This window comes from Podarcis bocagei (assembly GCF_964188305.1).
Source record: "Podarcis bocagei genome assembly, chromosome: 3".
Lineage (NCBI taxonomy): Eukaryota > Metazoa > Chordata > Lepidosauria > Squamata > Lacertidae > Podarcis > Podarcis bocagei.
This window is the reverse complement of record NC_138127.1, coordinates 8,653,760-8,675,461: the sequence shown is the minus strand read 5'-3', so window position 1 is coordinate 8,675,461 and position 21,702 is coordinate 8,653,760. Positions and strand designations below refer to the sequence as shown.

General features: G+C 40.3%; 1 protein-coding gene across 1 annotated transcript in view; it reads right to left on the bottom strand.

Annotated features, from left to right (window-relative positions):
* CSMD1 (CUB and Sushi multiple domains 1) overlaps positions 1-21,702 on the bottom strand; it is a 998,673-nt gene that overhangs the window by 12,067 nt on the left and 964,904 nt on the right. Inside the window, exons 62-68 of the mRNA XM_081189289.1 lie at positions 19,698-19,771; positions 18,202-18,313; positions 16,125-16,304; positions 12,198-12,242; positions 4,436-4,597; positions 2,913-3,025; positions 573-660 (exon numbers count right to left, since the gene is read on the bottom strand). Of these exons, the coding sequence (XP_081045415.1) occupies positions 573-660; positions 2,913-3,025; positions 4,436-4,597; positions 12,198-12,242; positions 16,125-16,304; positions 18,202-18,313; positions 19,698-19,771 (774 nt within the window). The remainder of the gene's footprint in view (positions 1-572; positions 661-2,912; positions 3,026-4,435; positions 4,598-12,197; positions 12,243-16,124; positions 16,305-18,201; positions 18,314-19,697; positions 19,772-21,702) is intronic.

The following is a 21,702-nucleotide window of genomic DNA, read 5'->3' as shown; positions in this document are numbered from 1 at the left end:
AGCTGTTTTCCTCAGACCATTGGGTTCTCATGGTTCCAACAGGAAGATTCTAACATCACACACCCCCTCTGTAAATTCTGTCATCATCATCACCTCCATCTCCTGGCAAAGGTTAAAAAAAGGATTCAGAATATTCAGATTTAATCTGATCCACAAATGGTAACAATATCCCTTAATAGCCTTGGAAAATGCAAGCTGGCTTTTTTCTTACAGTTTGAAGATACATGCAGAATCCAGGACTACCAAAGTCATTTAAACACAGAACATATTAAAGACTAAGTTGTAAAAGCCATTTAAAGCACTGTTATAATCATCATTCTGCATTGATGGTCTTCATAGAAGCATCCTGCAGTTATCTTATTAGGTTGCTGTTGCATCAAAAATGAAGTGGCAGCATGAAATAGTTGAATTAGAGATTTAATGGCACATTTAAACTAATTGAGAAGATGTGGTAGTAATTGAATACAATAAATATGCTTTTATTTACTTCAGTGGTGGCACAGTGATTTGAGGTTATCAGTATTCAATAATAGACTATATGACACTATATAGGGCTATAGCAGCATTCTTACTTTGTCTTTGGAGCATAAATCTTCCAAAATCTTTTCCGTGTATGTCACCTTGATATGTGAAGACACCTCTGTCGAGTCCCGATGACACCTAGAACAAAGAGAAACGATTAAAATCAAGAGTGGACAATGGAACCATCTTTTGTGTTTGTTTGCATTTCATGATTACTGATAACACCAATGAAACAAAATCATCAGAATAGTTAAAACAGCCATTTATAATAACACACAAATCCTGGTTTTCATTTGAACAAAAAGACTCATAAAACTATACATCATGATAAAGACCCTTTTGCATTTGTAGCGTTTGTTAGATTACAAATTCTGAAATATTTGAAAGGAATGCTGCAGTTACCATGGAAGAGATGAGGAACACCTAGGCCAGAGCCTTCCAAATTTTTCATGTTGATGACACACTTTTTAGACCTGCATCATTTCGTGACATAGTATTTCAGTTTTACTAGCAGACTGGAGGTTAAACTAACCACTTTCCAACTCCGGGAGGAGCACGGGGAGCATTCACGCAACACACACACACACACACACACACACTGCAGCTGGCACACTACTGTGTTGCAACACACATTTTGGAAAGCTCTGGTCTAGGCTATGGAGTAAGATGCAACTCTCAGAGGTGTCCCACCTGCCCTCCAAGACATGCTTTCTTTAGCCCTCTTCCCTCCTCCTTGATTTTTGTCCTGGTTGTAGGAGGAGGAGAAAACAGCAAATGACAAGTGCCAGGGGCTCTGGTTTGGATTACCTTGGGCTAGAGCCATAGATTATGAGGAGCGTCCTCTAAGGGGTCTTGAGTAAGAGCTCCAGCCCCAGCATGGGGCCTGGCTGGCTAGATGCCACACTCTCAGGTTGCCATGAGTCCAACTTGTCTGGCCTGTGCCAAAGTGGAAATCTCACACTGGCAACTCCATTTCATTTATTATTTATGATATTTATCGTATTTTTGTCTTGCTGTTCCTCGCAAAGGAATCCAGGGCAGAAACAAGAAGTGGTGAAACAATAAAAACATCTTTAAAACAATGCCAGAACAGAGGCAGGCTAGGAAAGATCTCAGTTTAAAGGCAGGTCTTCAAGACAATGGAGATGGCACCTGTCTAATATTATGGCGAGGGTATTCCAAAGGGTAGGCGCTACAATGCTAAAGGCACAATTCTTACATTGTGCAGAATGGCTCTCACATGCAGAATGCAATGATTGTGCATTTAAGGGGTGAGATGATCATTCAGGTATCCCAGTCTCAAGCTCCGTAGGACTTTATACATCAAAACCAATGCCTTGAATTTCACCCGGTATCTAACTGGCAGCAGTTGAATCAGGACCCTGGTGTGAAGAGGACAGAGACAATTTAATCCACGGCCAGCTGCTGCAGTCCAAATTTGGAATGGGTCCCCCTCAGCTGCAGTTTTACAAAAGAGGCTCTATTTAGAAGAATGCATGTATAGTTTTGCTGAAATGCTGCTTTTGGAAAATTGCACGAAGTGATAGGTCACAAGAGTGACATGTCAAGAAACTCTTCCCTATCCGTTACCACTCGCTTCCTCTTGGTATCGTGGTTTTTAGTGCTGGATCCTTACACAGACAAAGGAAAAGGCTGAGCAACATGTCTTGCCTAGCAATGACTCTCTGCATCAGAGAGGAAGACAGAGAGGAGATGTAAGAAAAGGAGATGGGCACAGTGATGAAGCTGTCTTCTCATTCTGCACCCTCCTTTCACACATCAGTGTGTCTGTCCTATCCTGCAGAGAGAAAGCTTCCTCACTGTCCCTCTTCCTTCTCTCATATACATATCTGGTTAGCAACCTGGGCTCCCGAAATGTTTACAGTGACTGGGAAAGCACACCTTGGTTACTGGATCCAACTCAAAACACAACATTTCTTAATTGGGAAGAACAACGGATACATTGTTAATACACTCTATGAAATTGCAGTTCTGCAATTTCATAGTTTTCCACAAGAATCTTCAGTGAATATTTTAATTACTTCTGCCTTCAAATTAGGCCCCCCAAAAGTAAGGAAACCACATAAGGAAATTAATATTCTGTTCCAGTATTTTAAAATATCCCGAAGTCAATGAGAAAGTTGGCCCAGCAAAATCTTCCATCTTAGCTGTTCTGTGTCTCATTCTTTGGGAACAAGGCAATGTTAAATGCAATAAAGCAGATGTGTGCAAAAAAATACTTCTCTTAAGGAGTCAAGGGAGTAGTGATGGGTTTTATACATTTCAAAATGCATACCACCACTAATGTAAAAATATACGAGAAGAGAAGAGATATTCTACTAGGTGGGGACAACATTTGAGTCACATAAATGCCTTTTGTGTTTACTTACATAGCCATCTAAGGCCCACTTGTCATTTTCAAACTTGCTTGCAGAACCCTCTCTAGGATTTTTAATTTGATAGACTTTCAAAAGCAAATGGGCTTCCTCTTTCTTGTAAACGCCTACAAAGAAAATTATAGAAAGTGCATTTTAAAACATGTTCACTCTGTGTATTTTTAGACTGAACAAAATATTAATCTTTTCTGTAAATGATTTAAAACATTAAGCTAGCTTAAACTTCATTTACATAAAAAACTGTACGTAATTAGATATTACGGCATTTAAATAAATGGTGTAATGTATTCCGACAAACCGGCTTTCAAAGCAATGGTTCACCTCTGAACCAGTTTTTAAAAGTCATGCTCCGATTATCATATATTAGTGTCATCAGCTGAGATATGAACAAGCATTTTGGCCTAGCATGCAGCCCCTTCACGTGAGCAATGAAAAGGCAAACCAACCAGGAAACCTTCCATTAACGACAGTTTTCCCTCTCCCCCTTTAAATACGCACCTGTTGCAAACAAAACAGTATGGCCACTCCAAAGCTGAGGGACCCATATTGTCCCTCAGTTGATAACTAATGTAAGTTCAATGTGTGCATTAACTTGCAAATGTGCACAGAGCTTTTAAGAGTCTGTCTGATATTTTCAAAAAATGTTTCGATTGCTAGATCTGATCATAAAACCATGCCATGGAAAAGACTATGTTTTGAATTAGAAGTAACTATGGGATATATTGGATTTACCAAGATAATTTGTGGGAGTAAGATATATAGAGGTTTATTTTTACAAAGCATTGGCATGGAAAAGCTTAGCAAAATGGCACAAACTTTGCATGTAAAGAAATATTATTATATTTACATCAGCAACAAAATGTCAATGTCCCCTAACTGCCAGGTATCAAAGGGGACATGTGGTGACTACAGGATGAGATTTCTTCTACAGGTTAATAGAGGTAGCAAACAATAATAATTTTAATCAAAACCTATTTCATGCATCAGATTCAGCTGCAAGCAACCAGATAATTTATAAGCGTCGTATCACAATACAGTGGTGCCTCGCAAGACGAAATTAATTCGTTCCGCGAGTTTTTTCGTCTAGCGAATTTTTCGTCTTGCGAAGCACGGTGTCGGAAAAGTTTTGGAAAAGCGTCAAAAATCACCAAAAACCTCAAAAAAGGCTACCACACCGCATTCTATGAGTTGCACCTCGAAGTCAAGTCGCAACTGTATTAACGGTGTTAAGAAAAAGGAAACAAACTTGCAAAAGACGCAAGACGTTTTCGTCTTGTGAAGCAAGCCCATAGGGAAATTCGTCTTGAGAAGCAGCTCAAAAACCGCAAAACCCTTTCGTCTAGCGAGTTTTTCGTCTTGCGAGGCATTCGTCTTGCGGGGCACCACTGTATAAGGCTTTCTAGTAGCATAAATAGATCTCTTCTTCTACCTTACACATGCTACATGTAAATAGAAACAGGTAGGAACATGTCTCCGAAACCTTGACTGCAGCTTCAAAATGGGATTTCAAACCTCACCTGATAGCTTGAGCTGTGTGCTAGATGCTTCAATGAATGTAGCATTCACTTTACTGCTTGTAGCATTGAACCAGTCAACGGTTAGAGTTGCAGGTTGTCTTTTCCCTTGATGCTCATAAAAACCTTTCCACAATGAATTTATAAAAAATACATCTGAAGGAACTGGAGAAAAGATGAACAAAGAAGTAAATCACTACAACAAAATGCAAGCAGATGTGTCTCTCTACTTCTTTGCGTATTCATTATTTAGTTCACTATTAGAGGGTCCACACATTGTTTCAAAACCTCTGTTGTATTGAAATATTTATAGTATCAATGATAATAGAGTATATGAACTTATGGTGAATCTTTCTGCATAGTGACATCTTCCTGCTGCAGCTGAAGTCCAAAGCAAATTGCTTTGGATCTCTCACTTCAGCTTCTCCAGAAATACATGAGAGAAAACATATCCTCTTTATTACCAATGGATTTAGGATCATACGTTGGAACAATAATGAAACGATCAGTTGGTCGTAATGCAAGTTGTACTACCAAGAGAAACACTCCTTACTGTCCTTTAGAACAAATTCAAGGCAGTTTGAGTGTACTCTTGATGGAAGTTATACATGCCTAAGTGTCTCATTGACTTCAGTTAGATGAACGCATGAAAAATTAGGCAGAGATCTGCAGCCATAACTTGCAGATTTCTATATTGCTTTCTCAGTCCCCCACCCCCCAATTCCCATATTTTTTTGTGAAGATGTAAGTTACATAGACCTCCATTCTGCATGTTCAAATACTGACAATTGTCATGTGTGTCATTATGCCATTTCGTTCATTTTCTAGTACAGCAGAATTTACACTCTTAAGAAAATACCATACATCCTATGTCAATGACATAGTAGTTTGTAATAGACTCGTCCATGCAAAACTCTCCCTGTTTGACACAGAGGCAGATTTAGGGGCGCACAACCGTTTCGGCTGCACTGGCTGCAGAGCCTCAAGGGGCACCCCAAATACGATATAGAATGGAGGGCGAGCATTAGTGAGGTGCCGAATTTTGGTGTTTCACAGGGCACCTCTGAAATTTGAGACTGCAAGGTCTGTCACTGATGGATTTCACATTGTAATTGCATGGAAGTGATCCACCCCAAACTTCATCTCATGGAGGTGATGGAAGGATATTTACTAATTTTGCACACCTCTTCAACACCTTATTTTCTCCCAGGTTTGGATGGGGTTTTTCAGATGGGTCATCCACCAGCATGCCCTCTCCCCCCGAACGCCCCTGTTTGCCCCTACTGATGGCAGAGCTCCAAAATTAGTTGGTCCAAGAACTTGGAATGCCATGTGGATTGGGAAGGGGGATTCAACATCTGTTTCCTCCCAGCCCCTTTAGTTCTAAGCTCTTTTTCCAGCCTTCAAGATGATGATCTGGTGTTTTGTTTTGTTTTTTGCCCCTGGGAATGTCCTCCCAGAATAAAATTGCAGCCTTTATGGCCTTTATGGCTTTTCACTTAAATATCTGCATTTCTTAATGTACAATTTTGTTACGTTTTTTGGAGCCAAAAATTGTGCTAGGCTATTCAGAATGTCTGAAAGTCAGAGTATAAATGAATTTTGATCTGTATGCCAGTCTGGGAGGTGTGTATCAGGTCAGGTCATATAAGAATTCATAAAGATTGAATTTCTCAAGCATCCCTACTGAAGCTCTAGGTGTCATTTGGCAATGAACTACTGAGATGCTTCACATGCTACTTGCCTTTACCAATAAGTTTCCTATGGCAGTTTTACTGTTTCCTGTTTGACAAGCCTGAGGGATTAGTGATGAATCATTGCTTATTAGTCAGCTTCTGTTTCGCATGGGAGGGGTTTTAATTACTGGCGTCCTTTAATTGTTTATTTTATTTCTTATCTAGCAAAATAGCAACATTTCATTATAAAGTGGGGGGGAATGAGAGGGAACCAGCAATTAACTCACACATGAACAAAAGCTGACTTATTAAGAGGCAATACACCACTAATCCCCTCAAGCTGTGCTGAACAGGAATCAATAAAAGGGACAGAAAGAGGAAACCACTAATTACAATTGTAGGAGAACCTTTGCTGAACAGGATTCATTTTTGAAGGAAAACATTGTGGAATGATCTTCAGGAACAGCACAGCTATGTAACACAGTGCCACTTTAAATGCACTTTGTACCATCATTTTATTACCATTTGAAGTTGACTGCATTAAAAACATTGCCTCAGCAGCATTAAAAAATCTCGTATGGAAGTTACTGAGGTATAAAATAAAGCTACAGAAATTGGTGTGAAATATTCTAAGGATTCTGAGGTAGGCTCCACATGTTAAATTTTCCCAGCGCCCAACTACACTTAGAACTGCATTAGGAAAACTGCAGGGAATAACCCACACTAGCAATGTGACAAAATTAAGCGAGTAGTGGCTCTCCACCAGGCAAGGTCATCATACACAAGCCCAAACTGAGAAAAGACAAGCTCCCTATTGTACGCATGTACATTTTCCCAACTTAAGGAAACTTTGCTATTCTTGTTTCCGGTCTTCAATTGTAAAAAACAAAAACAAAAACATGGCATGGGAACTGAGCTTCTAGTAGAGCAAAACACACATCTGGTGTGTTATATGGGACCTGATAGGTCAGAAGCTAAGTTATGGAAATTTATTTATTTTATTTATTCCTATTCATTCCTTCATAAGGAGAGCTGAGCAGTGGGATAAAATACTAGGAACACTCTAAAATGTAAACAACAAAAGCAGTAAAATTCACAGCGGCCCAAATCATTAGAAGGGCATGAAAGCCTGACATCAAACAGCAATCTAGGTCCTATAAGTAAAATGAAGTAGTTCTTCCACTCAGCACAGTAGAAGGAGAGGTAAGTTTGCAGGGTTTCTCCATTAGCAGAGCTGAGAGACCAGAAACTTTTCTCTTTCTCTCCTTAAGGTTTCACCAGCTGGTCATTTCAATAAGTTTGCAGCTAAGAGCTAGTGTTAAGACTGGGACCATATTATTATTATTTGGCTGAAGAGCAGGGGGGGGGATAGACAAATAAAAGACAGCTGTTCCCTGGTTGCTCTGATACACTTGCATGGGAAGAAAGAACAGCCTGCTGGGTCAGGCGACTGACACATCTAATCAGGCAACCTCAGCATCGCAGAGTGGCCAGCCAGATGCCTGCTGGAAGCTAAGTTTATTTGCAACTGTGATTTCTGCACTTGCAATTCCCAACAGCTGGGAAATCTTGTTACAAAGTTTCATACGGTCACTATTTGAATAAAACATACAAATTCAGGTTTCACAATTAAAGAGGATTTGGTGATCTTGTGCAATAAACCTGCTTCAGATCAGACTTTTTTTGTGGTAAGGAAAGTGATGAGAAAATGCACTGGGAAGTGTGGGATAGCAATTTCCCGATGTCAAGTCACATAACCTCCCTCAAGCAAATCAGAACGGGCACTCAATAAACAACCAATATTGCACAACCTCCCCGTAAAGTTTGTGCAAACATATCCCGATGTAACAACTAAATTGTGCACAAGAGGTAGGGGTGGGGTAGAAATTAGATTTTGCTCGCATTTTTAAGAGGAACTACCTAATTTGCAAAAACACTGCTATCCTTCAAAATTCACATTTCTGTGAATTTTGTGGTGCAGTTCTCCAACCAATGTGTAGAAAAAGTGATATATGCATTTCTATGCACACTTTTCACCAATGCACCAGTGACAATTACATATGAAAAGCCACATTATGTTAGGGAAAGTTACCTGCAAAAATGTGTATTCATCAAAAGTGTTTACAATAATGTGTTTATTACATAAAAATTCTCACTAAAATGCTGATGAACTTTTGTGAGGGATTTTAAAAAATGACTCATTTGCTAATTGCTTCAGAAATGTGGAGAACTAAAATTAAAGATTCAAAAATGAGAAAGTAAGAGAAGCCAAAATCCCTAGCAGGGCATCCTAAGCAAGGTAGAAATAAAAATAAAAATCTATTATTCCATTCAAAGAATGTGTATGGGCATAAAGTATGGAGGGGTCATGGGGCCAGACACCTTTTAAGAAAGGTCTGAAGAGGAGATTCTCTGCATATTCAGATGGTTGCACTTAGATCTTTCAGATACTTTGGATCTTTCTACTAGGGTGGGATGGGGACAGAAGAGGCAGAGTGGTCATACGCAGCCCTATCTCCAAGCCATAAAAATTCTAGGAATGCGTGAACAAAGCTAGGATCTGGTAGATGATCTATATTCATCATTTTTGCAGTATAACAGAGATAAAAGCAAAACTTCCAGGAAAACAGGGATATCAACAAATTATATATCAAAAATTGATTGTGCACTGTACAATGGTACCTCGGGTTAAGTACTTAATTCGTTCCAGAGGTCCGTTCTTAACCTGGAACAGTTCTTAACCTGAAGCACCACTTTAGCTAATGGGGCCTCCCGCTGCCTTCGTACCGCCGGAGCACAATTTCTGTTCTCATCCTGAAGCAAAGTTCTTAACCCGAGGTACTATTTCTGGGTTAGTGGAGTCTGTAACCTGAAGCATATGTAACCCGAGGTACCACTGTATCTCAAAATCAGCTCATAAGTGATCTCAGATGACAAAGGCATTGACTTTGAGACATAGGAAACATACTTTGCATGTAAGACTGTTTCAATAAATAAATACATGCTGCACATTCAACACTAGAGACACAATGAAGACTGCAAGACTGTGACACAAACCAAGAAAAGACAACTTGCACGGTTGTTTCCTACCCTACTCATTTGACTAAACTTATGCAGTGAGAAAAAGATTCAACTACAGTAGCGTGGTAGTTAATAACTATTAATGAGTGCACAATGAATTACTCCACAACAAATTTGCTCAGACAGAAGTTTAAATATTGTACAACTTGGTATATTAGAAAGGAGATTCATACATTCAGTGAGGGCACTAATGAGCCAACATGATGGAGTGGCACAAGTTATTCCCTTCCTTCACTCAGGATCTCCCCTCCACCACTTCAGTGTGAACTGAGACCTCTGTATGGACAACCAGGTTGAACTAGGTGTCAATGCAAGGGAGCACTTATGAGTACAGTTTGCACTGCAAAGCATCTGCACGGCAGAAAGAAAAGAGTGAGAGCTACTCTTCTACTATGTTGTTGAAGCTCGGCCCCCAGCTGAATGTATGAACTGTGGCAGAGAAAAGTAGAACCTTATATATATTTGCTTTTCAGGTAGTCTGGTCATTAGCAGAAGGCAGTGCCTAATTCTTACATGCACCCATTTCCTACAGTGATGGTCTAATGAACTCTGCAGAGCTGGTGTATTTGCATGGTTATTGCACAAACACACTTGAGCAGAGCAAAGCACTTTTCCCTCTAGGAACCAGCGTAAATTTCACTTAAAGTGCTGCAAGTTATGTTTTGGGGGAATCAAGTGAACTGAGCTCGATGATGGGCTGGATCTAAACAATTTTGAGCAAAAGGGAAACAATTGCTGCTAACACTCTTGCATACAAGAGTTCACACAGTGCCAGAATAGAGAGGCTATGTTGCTTCCTTTTGTGCAAGCAGAACAACACGTTGGGATTTTATTTCATTTGCGGTGTCCTAGCACAAGGTGCTAGGGACGTGGGTGGCGCTGTGGGTTAAACCACAGAGCCTAGGACTTGCCGATCAGGTCGGCGGTTTGAATCCCCATGACGGGGTGAGCTCCCATTGCTCAGTCCCTGCTCCTGCCAACCTAGCAGTTCGAAAGTACGTCAAAGTGCAAGTAGATAAATAGGTACCGCTCCGGCGGGAAGGTAAACGGCGTTTCCGTGCGCTGCTCTGGTTTGCCAGAAGCGGCTTAGTCATGCTGGCCACATGACCCGGAAGCTGTACGCCGGCTCCCTCGGCCAATAAAGTGAAATGAGCGCCGCAACCATAGAGTCGGTCACGACTGGACCTTTAGCACAAGGTGCATAATGAAAGTCACACAAATTGAATACATTTTCTGCATATAGAATGGATGCAAGTTCATGTCAGCAATAACTATCTTAATGAAACTGCTCACAGGGGTGGTGGTATTTAATACAGCTTGAAATCTAGGTGGTTTTTGTTGTTTTCAGCATAAAAAGGGTGGCACAGCCAATCACAACTTCTAATGTGAACTACCTATATATTACATGTGTCTGCAAACATGTTATACAATGTGTGGAGTCGCCCCAAGTCTGTGTTATACGGAACTAGTCTGAGGACGTGCCACTTTCTTCTTCCTCCATTTAGGAGACAGGTAAAGTGTCAACTCTACTATCTGCTTTGAAAAGTGGTTTTCCCATTGCAATTGTAAAAAAATGTGCCGACAAGTGCTGTGAGTTTAACATTTACTCATATAAAGTTATGCAACTTTAAGCAGATTTAGGCAAAAGTGTAAATTTCATTTCCAAATCTAAATTTTAGAATACATTTTATTATTGTGAACTTGAACATTCATAAGATGAAAACGAAATAGATTTTACCTGAAATCTCAGCATAATGCAATTCTACTTTCATTATAAGGCTCTCCATTATTGTGCACTGTCTGATATAAAGCAACTTTATCTAGTGCCTTGTGTTTAATATGTAAAATTACTCTTTTGGTATTGGCGTAGATCTCACTGAAACGAGAATGTATGGGTTGTACTACCTCAGATTGCAGGTGGAGACACATATGATTGAGGGTATAAGTGTATTTTAGGAATGCTTGGGAATTATTATTTTTTTTTGGTGGGGAGGGGAGTAATCTTAATTCCAAAGACAACACAACTGACCTGGAGCCCTTAAATGCACTTGTGAATCAGAACACCGAAATCTACTTTTCTCTTAATTAGGGCCCATGTTACATGGGCAACCTTTTAACCTCCCCCTTTTAAAAACTGGTTCTACATACTTGGAATGACCACGGAGAGTAGCAGTTGTTGAATGCCTTGAAAATCAGTCTGGAAATACCTACAAGGGGATTTGATGTGCTATCCCTCTTCTGAACTTGGATAGGGGTGAGGGGTGGAGAGATACCTGCCCCTATGTACCCTTCCATGAAAACATTTCCCCCCCCCATACAGTGTCAAAGGAGGGATGGCATGTCATCACATCCTGTCATCCCAAGGACTTTTGAGGCCCTTTTGCAAGCCATGTGGGCATCTGCTGTGCTTTCTAGCCATGCCAAGTGGGTAGAACATGTTAAATAATGGAGGGAGGGTGGTGAAAAGCCAACTCTTGGACCACCTGGTAAGATTTTTTTTTTTAATACCATACGTAGATGGAATGGATCAATCTTCGTATTGGCCATGTGTGAAATTGACATGAAACAAATTCCATTCTCTCCACACAGGAAAGTATAATGGAGCATTAGAATCCTTCGTTTTCTATGTGGATACATTTTTTTCTTATGGAGCGGCATTCAGTCATATGAACCCCGACCTGTAGCCTATAGTAGTATAACCCAGACACTGATTTACTGTCTCCATGAAAGCTAAGCCATACAAACATCTTCAATTATGCCACATAAGAGGACATTGTATTAAAGGCTGTATATATATACGCACAGAGAGAGAGACAGAGAGAGAGTTGTGTCATGACCAATTTCGGACAGCAATTTTTATATGCCAGTACTTTTGTGAAATTGTTTCCTTTTGTCATTTGTAATGAAATGATTCATTTGAAAGTTAGAAAGAATTTTGCTGTATGAGAAACACTGGACTAGAGAGCGATTTAATGTATTTAGTTCTAAAACTGTTCTCGTATACAAACCTGGAGTTTTAGTTATTGTTTCATTAACTTCTCTCACTCCTTTACCTACAAGTAAAAAGACAAATTATCATTTTTATGAACATACTGAGTTATGTATAGAATGTTGATACATCATTCTTGATTGAGGCAATTGTGTGTTCTCCAATACGCCTACCATTTATAGCAGAAGTAAAATCTATATTACATATCCAAGCAGTTATAATTCTACACACTCATCAGAGAGGGGGGGAAAGAATGAGATGGAAATCTCCAGGGAGTCCATTTGTATTGTGGCAAGCTTGCTGATTGCAGAAATGATTACTGCACTCATTTCTAAAAAATGATTAGTTTTATATCAGCTACAGTGTTGTAACAGAGAGCCTTATATTGGTGACAAAGATGTTGCACCTGTATGTCCATCATTATTATTACATATATACATACTTGTAACCTACAATTAAATTATACTGAACTAATTGTATAATACCCCAGGAACTGCCAAGACAATGACAACGCTTCATAATACATGCCAGCTGTGGTGGATAAATCTTTGGCATGTGTGCTATATTAAAGAGTGCTACTTAAGTGTGCACTGCAATGCATACATGGCCACCATGTATTGGGGTGACGTTGCCGCTAATCTACTAATAACACAATCCTAGGCATAATTACTCTGAAGTAGGTCCCATTGCACCCAGTTGGGCTTACACCCTACTAAGTGTGTTGAAGATTCCAGCCCAAGACTAGAATGAAGAGAGGGGCAAGGGGCAGTTCAACAGAAGGAAGCAGGCAGATCTGCAAGCCTGATTCTGTTCCCTAGGCAGATCCTAGGCTTTCATCCTTCTCTCCAGAAATAACACAGACACCTGCTGCCTTTGATACTTGTGACACCCATAGTTTGCCTAATTGTTTTAGGATTGTTCAGCAGAAAGCTTGAATTCTGAAATGCATCTCAGATTGTTCCATCAGAATCTATTAATTTATTGATATATCTGCCGTGTAAGAATGCCGTCTGAGAAATTAAATCTTATAGGGCCTTTTGTTCAGGTTGGTTTTAGGCACATTGTTAAATGGCAAGGAGCAGAGCTCATCCTCAAACAAGTTGAATTAGGTAATGTTACAGGGCTGAAGACCCACGGGCAAATTTTGACCAGGGGTGTCACAAAATCTATCTTTTTGCTTGTGTTGCTAATTCTTACTAGAATGAGACATGTAGATTGTTTATAAAAGAAACATGTAGATTTATATGAAAACATTGTTTTTCATATAAATGAAAAACAAAAAAAAATACATATTTATTTGATCCAGTATTCTTGCAGGACCCATCAATCATTTCATAATTTGACACCTTTAGTACTATATATACATTAAACACTAAAAGACAACACATGAAAAACTGTAAGACTGTGACATAGACTGAGATTAAGGGAAGCTTAGTTGCAACACCCCCCACCCCCACCCCATTCAAGCCCAACCTAGCTTTGTTTGATATATAGGAGAGTGCTACTTACTTGTCATTCTTCCTTGAGAGGGTGGGGACACACCATGTAATTCATAAGATGGTCACGCAGAGTGTCCATCTGACCTGACAGGAAACTATAGCAAGTAGTGTCAAGAGTTGTGGAGACCTTCCTCCAACCAAGTCTGAGAGACAAGTCAGGCTATATCATGCCAGAGGGAGGCGAAATCATATAGAGTTCAGCTTCTCCTCATTTCTAAGAGCAAGTCCCATTCTTAAGACTGCTGCACAAAGACGAGGCAGCACACATTTGTTGCACTATGAGAAATTCCTGAAGAAGTATAAGCACACACTGACTCATAAGAGGCTACCCTTCAAGAGATACAGCAGGTGCCAAGATGCCATGTTTAACCTCCAACTGAACCCTAAATCAGAAACACTGTGAAGCACAAATGATTTGGAAGATAAAAACACAAAAAGCTGAGGGCAAAATACACATCACATGCAACTGTATGAAACTTTGTCCCAATATCTGCTTGTTTTACATGGCCTTTGTCTACTATTGATGATAAAGGACTAAAGAGTAGTGGTTATGCCATATTTAATCCACTGGAAGGGTCAGGGGACATGAGGTAATTCAATCAGAAATCACTGCAGCCTTTCAGCCTTTTTAAAAATAATAATAAAAAATCAATATGCCACCAGTTGCATGGAGAGAAATGCTCTCACCACCCGCATCATAATGATTGGAAGGAGAAAACGCATAGATACATATTGCACAAAACAACAAATATTTTCCGTTAGAAACTTGGAACAAATCCCTGCCCAAGGACAAGCAAGATTCTTGTCTGCTGCAGGCAGACTCCTTTCAAGTAAAGGAATGGCAAATCTGTATCTTGGGTTGCATTTCCACTTGTACAGTTGTAAAGCCCCCTTCAATTTTTCTAATAGTACTTTTAAGTGAAAAGTTCAATACACAATGAAGTCAATGAAGATTGGTTTGTTTGGGAGCTTCAGTGAGCAATGCCCCATGGACTAGGTCAGGGACAAAACAATTCTCTGGAGACTTAAAAAAACCCAGCCTTTAGGGATCTGAGATTAATGTCCAAGAGTGACAAAAAGAAGAGAAACACTTTCAATATTCATACGTATTTCGGCTGTTTGAAGAAAGGTCGTCCCTTGTCAAAAGAAATCATAACTCGGGGCAATTCAGCTCAGCATACAGCCTCTAAATGAGATATCTAGCAGATTTCTAGCACTGCCCCACTGCGTGCAGTGGATATGGATGTTTTAACACATTTCAAGGGAAAGTCAGGATGAATATCAGGGGTTGTCACTGTTTCCCATAGGAAAGCACAATCTGAAAGAAAGTCTAGACTTGATTTTAAGACTTGATTCCGCCTCATGGATAAGGGAGGAGGAAGCAGGGGTGTGTTTGCAGGTATCGATAAGGTCTGCAAATTCCATCCTGGCCACTCAATTACATGGTAGAAAGGCTCACTCGCACTTTGAAGGTTGCTGTGTGGTTGAAGTTGAGAAGTGGCAACTGGATATCACCAAGGTGCCTCTATGTGTTTTGTGCCTGTAGCACAGGACTGCTGCTCCAGGAGCGAGCCTGCAACTCCTCCAAGGAACTCTTAGGTTCAGAGTAGTTCAGAGCAAATGACTGGCTCGTTGGAAGCCATGAAGCTAGTTAAAGCAGGGACACACAGGGTATCTATTTTTGGGTATGAAAGACACCTGGAAATTGTCTCTATCCTAGCATCGTGATTACAAGGACATACAATTTCAGCATGGTCAGCTACTGCAGATGTTCTGCTAAAGATGTAACAAGGCATAAGGAGATAACCCAGCTCATGCAGGGGAAGAAGTAAATATGCATCACCAATACTATGAGCTTTACAAGCTGTGTCTTCCATGGGTGTATTCCTGGAGACACTGCATATAAGGGTTCCAAGGTTGGCATAGCCCTGAGGCGAGGTGAGACTCCCAAGTTTGCGCAGAGGGTAAGCGGAGGGGGGCTGGCAATGTGAGCTGCTGGGCTGCGCCTGGTTTGCTAGCCACTGGTCCATCTGCTCCTATCCCCCGCCCCCCAAGAGAAGGAAATAAGGTCCCCAGCTAAGTGCATATACGGTCACAGGCTTTAAGCAGCCCCATCAGCCTGCTAGGCTCTCAACAACTCTTGTAACTGCTTGCCAGAGTTTCCCAAAAGGTAGCCCAGCCCATTCAAGAAGCTGAACACCTACACGCATGACTTGTGGGGCAAAGAAGAAACATATGCACTCTTCAGTCTTGAAAATGGCACATCGCTCTCACAGGTTCATTGCTACTTTTATCGTTCTATACATAGGAAAGGGATACTAATGCAACATTTTGAAACATAGCAGGCCTGATTCACATCACAGCGCACGTTTTTTATTATTATGTGTGAGCTTGGACTTGTTAGAAAGTAGAAAATAATCGAACCATTATTTTCATCAGTAACTTACTTTTACAAACCGGTGACTTTCCTGTCCATTTCATATCTGGCTTACACGTTCGGTGTTCTGATCCACCGGCAAGGAAAAATCCTGGCTGACATGTATACACCAAAGTGTAGCCTAAGGTAGGCAGATCAATTGCTTTCACATCCACGTTTGCAGGTGTCTCTGGCTGCCTGCAAGCATGAGCTGAAAATTTGAAATATATATATATATATATATCAGCAAAGTATATATCCAAATCCAGAAAAATGCAATGAACGTGTTGTTACTGTAAGAAAAAAATGTAGTCAACTTCCATGTTATGAACAGCTTGGCATGTCGTTTCTGTGTTGCAGCTGAACACGTGGTTGACAAAGAAGCAATGTGAGCGAGAAATGTAAAATAAGTTGGACTCGAGGGTATTCAGAACACCTTCTTTCCCCGCACATGGAAGATTATTAGGAAGGTAACAGAGAAAAAGAAAAGGAAAGCTAAACCACACGTCATTGCAAATTAGGCTGTGATCAGTACTATGAATTACTGAGCTGTCTGCTTCACTTCCATTTCAGTGACTCAAAGAACCTTGAAAATTACACAGTGATTTCTGTGCTAAATAAATTCATTATAAACCTCTGCAAAATAAAGGTTCCATAGAAAGGTTTTTACTATGCTACACTGGTTGTACAAGCCACTGTAAGTATACTTCTCTTCTTCTTTGTGCTCTGCTCATTCACAGCATCTCAAAGTTAATTTGAAATAAGATAAGAACCTAAGGCCAGTCTTGCTTCACATCAATGTACTTTACTGAATATGCTCTCTGATGTCTTCTTTTTTGTCTTCTAGCTGTCATAAAAAAATCTAAATATATTAATCTTCAAGCATTTCATGCAGAGCCTGGGACATTTGCCTGACACTTAATCACACTTTGACTATAGGGCTAGGGATGGAGGATGCCCCTTTCTGAGGCCAAGAGCCACAGTCACGTCAGCACTGAATTTCTTGGAATGGATCAGAATGTCAGGGGGGAAGCAATACTGGAAGAAAAAGCCAGATTGCAATTGTGCATGCAATCACATTACTGCTTTTTTGCACTGCTTTTTCCATGTGCACCTATGTTTTGTTAATGGGGGACAGGAAATCATGAGAAAACTAAGGAAAGAAATGCATGCACCTGTCTGATAAAAATGTTTGTCTGTGGTGTGTTTACACACACACACACACACAGAGAGAGAGAGAGAGAGAGAGAGAGAGAGAGAGAGAGAAATTAAGAATTCCTAATGTATTGGTTGCACTTCAGAAACAAGTGTGGGTAATTCAGAACTCCAAAATCCAGGAAGAAAAGCAACTGAGCGTAATTTTTGAAGAACACAGTCCTTATCTAAAACAAGGCTTCCTTCCCACTTCCACACATCTAAGGGTATATGATAATTATGGCATAGTTGTTGTTGTTTAGTCATGTCCGACTCTTTGTGATCCCATGGACCAGAGCACGCCAGGCACTCCTGTATTCCACTGCCTCCCGCAGCTTGGTCAATCTCATGTTCGTAGCTTCGAGAACACTGTCCAACCATCTCGTCCTCTGTCATCCCCTTCTCCTTGTGCCCTCCATCTTTCCCAACATCAGGGTCTTTTCCAGCGAATCTTCTTTTCTCATGAGGTGGCCAAAGTATTGGAGCCTCAGCTTCAGGATCTGTCCTTCCAGTGAGCACTCAGGGCTGATTTCCTTCAGAATTGATAGGTTTGATCTTTTTGCAGTCCATGGGACTCTCCAGAGTCTCCTCCAGCACCATAATTCAAAAGCATCAATTATTTGGCGATCAGCTTTCTTTATGGTCTAGCTCTCACTGGTCCAGAAATCTCCCGTCACATAAGAGGCCATGTACATGTAAGCAAATACAACATGTACACAAGACCTGAGCTAGAATGCTCCACAGCTGCCTGGATCACCCAAGCAAATATTGCTTCTGAGTAGTGACCTTGTGTCAGGTATTGAAAGTGAAGTTTTTATTTTACCATCCTGTTTCTTCTTCTTCATCATCATCATCATCATCATTTTTTTTTTTTAAAAGATACATAACTGAAGTAGTTAACATTTGTTACTTACAAATGCATTCGGGCTGTATGCCACTCCAAGTTAGATTTGCAAGACAAGTGCGTGTAGTTGACCCCTGCACGTGATAACCCTTCCTACATCTGAAAAAGACTCTGCTCCCAACCTAAAGAATTAAAAAGAAAAATTAAAAGGAGAAATAACAACAATAGAACACATAATATTCATCTCTTTGCCACAACACAGAATAACATTTTGGACATTTCCCTTCTTTTCCTTTTCCAATCAAGTCAATGAATACAGAGAGTTTCCATGGAGAAGAACACCAAATGCTTAGCACACATTATCTCTCTCCCCATTTTGTCTGTGTTTCGTGAAAACAGCTCGGTCCTCCGTGAACTGACATGTGTGACAAACACAGTGACTGTATTCCTCAATATGAATATTCTTTTTGTTTTGTTTTAAAATATAAATTCTACTTTTTCACTTTAAGGGCTGCTAAGTACGTCAGCTTATCCTACTCTTCAACTATAGCTTTAACTAATTAATGTGAAAGAGTTAGAAAGCTTTCCTTCAAGACTGATTGACTCAGGAGAAGAAACCCTGGCAGAAAAGGTTGTCCTTTCCCCATATAGATAGAGCCCATGGTAAATCACCCAACAGTCAAAGTTGCAAACATGCCGTTTTCAATTGACCAGTAACTGTATATGTGAGTTTGTGCATTCAATATTCAGTTTTGCACTAGTAAGAAAATAATACAGCAAACCATTTCACTCAGGAGAAAAATGGGGTAAGAGGAGAAGATAGATAATTGCCCAATCTTTATCATTTAAAGACTGATTATGGTTTTGCAAAGGATGAGGAAATTGGAGTCAAACCTCCACAACAGACACGTTGACTTACTGACTTCTTACTGACCTTTACGGTTCTCACTGTGGTAGAATTTCACTTGAAACAGTCATAAATATGCAAAATGTTAAGTCAGCTGTGGTGTTTATGTACTTTTGAAACTATTTGTCAATTGCTCTCAAGACAGACCCTCAAGTTACTGCCTTGTGCCTAATTGAGAGATTATATGGAGAGCACACAATCAAGCAGTACATTGACCAATATGCATGATAATTTCCGTTTCAGTATTTGTGCTGGAGATTCATCACAATTCACCAATTAAACGAAATTACTTGACAAACTATCTGTTGCCCCTCCCAAAAAAAGATCAAAAATGTTAATTGAGCACCAGCCATTCTGACCATGCTCATATTATTCTTATCGCTAAAATAAATACTGGGTGTCCTCCCCCCCCCCCTTTTACTTAAAAATGCTTATGTTATAATCATTGTCAGAAGGTTTCAATGTTTCAAGCTGTTCAATGAAATCAACAGGAAGGTTCTCTTGAAAATGCTGGAAGAAGACATTTTAAAACGTATGGGCTTTTAAAAGCTGGAAACAACTCGGCACAAAACCCTAGGTTTCAAGCAGACCAAGATCGGTGCTCCTAAAGCACCATGTGCAAACAGGTACTCTAAATCTAACAGCGCCAAAAAAATTACCTCATAGCCTCTAGAACTATTCTGTATTCCATAATGGGGTGTACCGGGATCTGGGCAACTGTTGTGAGCAGGATCTGCAATTGAAAACAGAAGTGAGTAGGGAATTCATGAGCAACCTGTTATGCAGGAATACGTTATTTAAGTCTCCCAGAGCACCTAACATACGATCAGTAAAAAGAAAACTTACATTCTACAATACAGAACACCAAAGGAAACAAAGTTTTTAGCCCCATTGAAATGTAGTTCTGGAGGTATCACTTGATTTTCTGTAAAGGGTTACCTTTTCTCTTTAGGAGTGAATGGCAAAGTGCTAAACTTAGGACAGTGGGAGTCCACTCCTTGCATAGTGTTTTTGTGTGCAAGGGAACGCAAAGGCTCCTTGTCGTACCCAAGCCTGTCATGCACAATGTCCACCATAATGATAGGCATTTTGCTAAGTTGTAGTAATTTCCAATGCACAGTATTTGTAACCTTATAATCCAGAAAAAAATAGGATCTGCTACTTCCTATTTCTAGCCTGATTTTAAATTTCAATCCTAGGCAGCCACTTTAATCATGTTGTCAGTGGAATATATAATGGACTTATTTACAAAGCAAATCTTACAGGCTTCAGAACTCAGACAGATGAGAGCGTAACACATGACTTATATATAAAAAAGTGTACTTCAGCAATCAAGGGACTTTTAACTTCATCAGCAGTTTGACTGTGCATCTGCTAATGGGAAAATGAAACAATATCCCACCAACGGGGAAAAAAATCTAGTGTGTGTGTAGGAACTGACTTACAGCTGCAGTGGCTGAATAAAAGTAGCAAGGAAAAATTAGACAGTGTCACCTTTGGGGAAGTGCTGTTTACAAAGGATCATTGTTACTCTAAAAACATCTCAGCTCAGATTATGAAATTCAAAATTGGATTTACTACCTCAGCATCCCATCTCCCCGGGATGATAAATGTTCAAACATGGTTTTGTGGTTCAGTGCTGCCTACTAAAAGCAAATTACACACACATACAAAAATACGATGCGGTGTAAAAAAAAAATCCTGAACGGTACCATCTTGTGGGCTCCTCCAGAATGGTGCCCCCAGCAAAGCTCTACAGACACAATTAGGCAATAATTCCACCTATTGAAAAGTTGCTTTCTTTATTAACTACTAGTAACTGGCTGATGTGCTTCCAGCAGCCACTGAATGCAAGCTTTAGCAAATTGCCAGTGGCCTCAGCGGGCAACTGTGGTGGAAAGGTTTCAAGCACCAGGAAGTGACGTTGAAGGCTGAGGTAGGGAAAACCTGTGTCAGCTCCATACGAGCATCAAACGTCCACACTAGGGCCAATCCTTCTCCCCACCCCTGTGTCCTGGTGCTTAAACAAAAAGAAGGGAACTCTGCCTCCGCTTTCAGTTGCCACAGAGTGACTTGCAAGCCAGTTCCCTTCGTGGACTCTCACTGGCTTTGACGGTGCTACTTTAATACAAGATATTCATTAACTCTCTAAACATCAAATGAAACCATGAAGTGTTAATACTGTTTCCCTTTCTTTTTAAAGACCTTTATGGTCTCAGTGATGTGCTAGTGAAGTTAAGAGCTCTACAGGAGATTAACATGGCTGCTAAAGCAGCCTTAAGGGTTGCAGCTGCTCAGGTGGAGAGGGGGAAAAATAAGATTCTTTTAACTGCGCAAAACTATTTCAAAAGGGGAAAAGATCAGTCGCAGAGTAGAATTATTACTTTAAATGGATGGTGCTCCATCGCCAGGATTTCCTTTAACCCGAGAGCACTGGATCAGTTTAGCACCACCAACATAAAAATCAAACTCTACCCGTAGGGACAAGGTCACCTAACTGTACAGGACTGAGTTACTTGTCATTAACGCTGCATTATTTGTGAGATGGAGAAGGCAGTCGAATTGCTCTGTCTTATTGTGAAAGCTGACTGACTTTTACCCTTACCAGGTGGGCAGACAAGAGAAGATGCGGGAGGCTGGGAAATTCCCAGCCTGGGAAATTAC